A 5,000-nucleotide genomic window follows, 5' to 3' on the forward strand; every position below is an offset into this window, starting at 1 on the left:
CTAAGGGCAGAAATGGGTTATCGTCAGGAGCCCATTATCCGGAGCTTCCATCTTCCATACTGACCCTCTGAGTCAACCCAGTTCCGTATCTTTTTATTTTTAGAAGCACCTCCTACGGGGTTTTTCGCGGGTGCTAACATAATAGCCAATCATAAGAGAGCTGTGGTCCTCTATTGTTTACGTCACGTGCAGGCCGCACGAAAGAAGTATTTATTTCAATAATGGCGAAAAGCGCGGAAAGTTTACCATTTTTTTAGGGTGTTATGCGAACGCCAGCGTGTTTTCGCGGGAAATTAAAGAACCCCCACGTAACTCTGTTCAAAAAATTAAAAAGATACGGGACAGGTTTGACTCAAGGGTACAATTGGTAGGGATGGTTATCGTGGTGAAACAATGTTAACTAGGACATATCGTAAGCCATACACGAAGCCTATAACGTGTTGTGTTCCTATCCAGTCTGCTCTCGGTCTGGTTGAAAATGGTGGATCTGTAGAGTTAATGTGGGTCGAAAAAGAATCCAAACGTGTCCATGTTTTTGTTGCTATTTTACACGTTAGTGACATCAGACGATTCGTCCATGTAATTATTGAAACATGGATGCCATTTTAGATTGCGTTGATGAAATAGCATTGGATGGTTTGGACGGTAAGTATTTCAGCTTTACTTCGTAATTCAGCTCAGATGAGATGAAAATCCTCCACATGATTCTGGGGTAGCACTGAAAGTACTTTTGATTATCCTGCCGAGAGAGTTCCTCCATTTGGCGGTAAATTTTATACTGACCCTACATGTTTTATTTCGTTTGGCGTTTGCCTCGATGTATTTTTCTCAGCCTTATGCAATGTGTAGAGGACAGGTGATTAATGTCAATCAATTTCTGTGCACGGGTTAATTGTTCAACCGAAAAACAAGTTGTTTTCTACGTTACCTTTTGGAAAGATAGTGGTTACGTTAAGGGAGGGAAGGGGATAAGTGCCCTACCCCACCCCATCCCATATGTAGCATGCTTATGTCTAGGAGAGGTCAGCACAAAGAAAGGTGCAAAGACAAGAAAGTTCCTTATTAGTGAATTATGTTCTTACAGGTTGTCCTATACAGGAGCTGTGGAAGCACCTAGAAAAAAGAAGACCATCATTTCCTTTACCACTTGATGAAAATACAAAGCAGTTCTTATGGAAGGGAATCACAAAATTCCACGATGTTGACTTTTTTGCCCTTCCAGAGCCTTTTCCTCACATATTTGGCAATAGTCATGAAGAGGGGAGTGAAGATAAGGATGCAAACCCTGAGCAAAAGAGCTCTCTTGATCAGGTATCAAAATATATAAAGTTCTGCATTGTTTCACGTCATGGTATATATCTGCAGCAGCACAGCTGGGCAGGAAACGTGTTTGTTTTCACTTTTTTTGATCAGTGAATAAATATTAATGAAAAAGATGTCTTTGCAGTACATTTCACCTGCAGTAGTCAGCACTGATTAGAAGCAAAAGCAAGTAAAAAGATTTTATTTGTCATTCCTCATGTAAGGCTGCAGTTGCTCAATAGGACTGTGTTGCCAGACTGAATCTTAGCCCTATAACTTCCATGAGTGACCAAGAAAGAATTTTTCCTTATGGTAACAATAAAATATTGAGCAGACAAGTGATGAGGATAAAGAAAAATATCAACAAGCAGATTATTAGTTAGACAAATAGCAACTTCTCGAAGGTAACTTTACAAGAATTGTTAGACAGACAGTAAGGAGAATTACTAATGAGATCTTGGGAGTGAAAAGATTATGATCTTAATTACACTAATTACTTTTGTCTAGTTACCTTAGTTATGTGACCATGAATATCTTTTCAGTTTCCAGGGCCACTTAGATACAGTTGTGAGTTTAAGCTCATTTCTGACCAAGAAAGTGGAATAAGAGGTTCCTGTCCAAGTTATCATGTGCGCAAGAATATATCAGAGGAGATAAGAGGTTCTTTGAATAGAGATTGTTTAGACTTAAAGACTGCTTACGAAAGGTATGTCATTACTGTTGGTGGATTTTGCCAAAAAATTTATAAAATGCTATTTGAAATTCTCTGTTTGAATTTAGGCAATGATTAATTTTACGAAAAGAATGGAGGAAAAGCTTTTTGATCTTTACTATAGAGTAAAATAAAACTATTCTTAAATACTGAAAGCACTCCCTGCATACTGATAAGTTACTGTAACAATGTAATTAAAATCCATTTACTAGTTGCCATGTTCTATTAAAATTTTATTTACAAGAGAAAGGGTATTTGAACTTTACTCATTTTCTATAACAAACTTGCTTTACTATAAAATTTTTGTAATGTCTCAACAAAAACACATGAAATCATCCTGTTTATTTCTATCACAAAGAAGCTGTGGCTCAAGCTGTTTGAGTGGATTTAGATTATTTCTGGAAAGATTAGAAATGCTGGTGGGATGAAACTCAGTGTGATTGTGTGGATATTTTTATTTTTAATATTTGCAGGTGGGGAGACTGTCTTGTTATGGTTGCCTCTCAGGAAGTGAGGGAAAAAGCCATCCTTGGATTGGATTGTGATCCAAATGTTCCACTGTCAGACATACAGTACTGTTTGTTGGAGCATGTTGGACAAGCAAGATATAATGGACGCATGCAGAAATACATCAGCTCTAATTTCTTTAAGGTTGAATCAAGGACAACATTTCATCATCTGAAAATTTTGCGCAAAGCTCATTTAGTAACTATGCAGGTAAAGTATAGTACACAGGCATACAGTCTCAGTGGTCAATTTTTTATAACAATGGCTGTACATATTATACATTGTGATGGATCAGTAGACAACCTCTAGGCCAACCGTGATTGGAAAAGGTTTTGAAATTGATATGAGACTTATAGTGGGGTTTCCCTTCTCAAATATAAATTGATGTAATTCTTGTAATTTTTCCACTGCATGTATTATGCCATTTTATCATATTTGGTTAGTGAAACATGCCATTTATGCTTCTCTTTAACACTGTAGAACAAGGCAAAAATACCAATAGAAAATGGCCATAGTGGACAATCCTAGTTATTAGTTACTAATAAATCCACCTTTCTAAAGGTTAAGCATGAAGCAGAGCCCTAGTCAATCATATGGTTTGGAAGTAAATAAAGTTTGGGAGTGCAATATTGTTGACATCACCTTTTCTCATCCCTTATCTGTGTTTTATCAATCTTGTGTTGGGGTTCTAAACAGTCTCTTGGGTGTAGTAGACTGATGAAACACCTGTCTAGACAATCAACTGTCATTCCTCAAACTGAAATCTATCTTTTTTATAGGTATTACTGATTCATTAATGAAAGCAACTTAATGAATCATTAATTAAATCATTAATTCATTAATTGTTTAGCTTGCAATCTTAATCTTAATTTTTCTAGAATGTTGTTGTTAGTACAACTGATCCTGTGAAGAATGTGAGTAATGCTATTACCAATGTGGTGAGATTAAAAAGATTCCACGTACAAGAGCACCACAAGTATGATGTGCTGGCATCTAGACTGTGCAAGCTGTTATTAGATTCACCAAATCAGGAATTGCCGTTGATTGAGATTCAAGAACATTTTGTAAGTAAAATTGTTTTTAATTCTGGAAGATAGTATGTTACACTGTAAAAAACATTTGAAAGGAAATAGCCACTTGTTCATGGATTCTAAGCATCTTAAGTCTGTGCAATGGTCTTGAGTGATTCAAGGTAAATCAGGCTGTGAATGTCACTGGGATGAGGGAAAGATGTTATAGTGTCATTCTTCAGTTGTTAGCCATCAACTATTGCCAGGCTCCATTTATATTGGATTTAATCTCTGGAGAATTTGGAACACTTCTAGTACTTCTTGACTGTTTAGTGGAAAACCCAAGGCATCAGGCATGTGTAATTTGTTGGAACTGTAGGCACTTCCAGTGTATGACTAGTTATGTAAATGCAGTAGAAAAATTTCATGTGTCCTGTGTTGTGCATGCAAATACATGTGCAGCTGTACTTTGATTCATCTTTTGTCATTCACTGCATATATATGCCAGTATTCTTTCACACAAAGACAATCACTGAGGGAAATTTGGTACTATACTTGTCTTTATGATTCTTAAATGCATTCTTGGAAGGAAAAATGTAAAGTCTCTGTAGAATATTCAAAATTTATTTGTTTAAAAAATTGGCCTTTGGTTGATTTGTATTGGTGAATTTCTTTAAAATAATTCAAAATGTTAGTTGTCATGAGCAAAGTGAAGGTCTTACTGACCAGCTTCTAAGCACTCTAGCAATGTAGTATAATATCCCCAAGTGCAGGGAAGGAGTTGAAATAGTCCTCTGAGGAAAAATCAAGGAAGTAATGTCACCATTATTGTGTGACAAAGTTATTTGGTGATCACCTGGAATGAAGAAAATCACTGCGTTATTTACCAGTTAGTTTTCCTTTTGTCCTCTATCAATAGACTGAATTAAGGAAAAAGGGCCTGAGGAAAGTACGGCAGTTTCTAGTACAGGCAGGATATGCTGTGGAAGAAAAAATTGGAGCATCTCCTGATGGAGCAGATGGCAATGACTGCAGTCCACCAAAAAAGAGGAAAAGGAAAAATGAAAAATCATCTGCAATCCCTAATGTTCACACAACAAAAATGCGACTTCTCAAACCTTTTATTTTGAAAACCAGTAACATTCAGAAGCCAGATGGTGGGGAAAATGATGAAGATGATGATGATGATGAAAATGATGATGATGATGATGATGGTGATAATGATGATGAGGAACAGAATGTTGAAGGAGATGACTCTTTGCAAAGTGATGGTATGATATGGAAGAACTGGTGTATAATAAGCAATTATTTGTATTAAATTTTTCCATGATAGCATGAATTATAAAAACCAGGGCCTAAAAAAACTGAGGCCTGAGAAGTGGAAGACTGTGGCAGGTAACACAGACACGAGGGTGATATTTTATGATATCGTGCAAAAAGGTGAATGTACAAGTCATGTAATTTCTGGT

The 5,000-nt window shown here is 36.5% G+C and overlaps 1 protein-coding gene across 1 annotated transcript in view; it reads left to right on the forward strand.

The window, feature by feature from the left end:
• Nucleotides 1–477: 477 nt before the first annotated feature.
• Nucleotides 478–5,000, forward strand: part of LOC131794418 (general transcription factor 3C polypeptide 1) — a 19,201-nt gene continuing 14,678 nt past the window's right edge. Inside the window, 6 exon segments of the mRNA XM_066174004.1 lie at nt 478–645; nt 1,085–1,311; nt 1,845–2,008; nt 2,488–2,731; nt 3,400–3,585; nt 4,451–4,802. Coding sequence (XP_066030101.1) covers nt 594–645; nt 1,085–1,311; nt 1,845–2,008; nt 2,488–2,731; nt 3,400–3,585; nt 4,451–4,802 — 1,225 coding nt within the window. The 5' untranslated portion in view covers nt 478–593.

Source organism: Pocillopora verrucosa, chromosome 11, assembly GCF_036669915.1.
Source record: "Pocillopora verrucosa isolate sample1 chromosome 11, ASM3666991v2, whole genome shotgun sequence".
NCBI classification, from domain to species: Eukaryota; Metazoa; Cnidaria; class Anthozoa; order Scleractinia; family Pocilloporidae; genus Pocillopora; species Pocillopora verrucosa.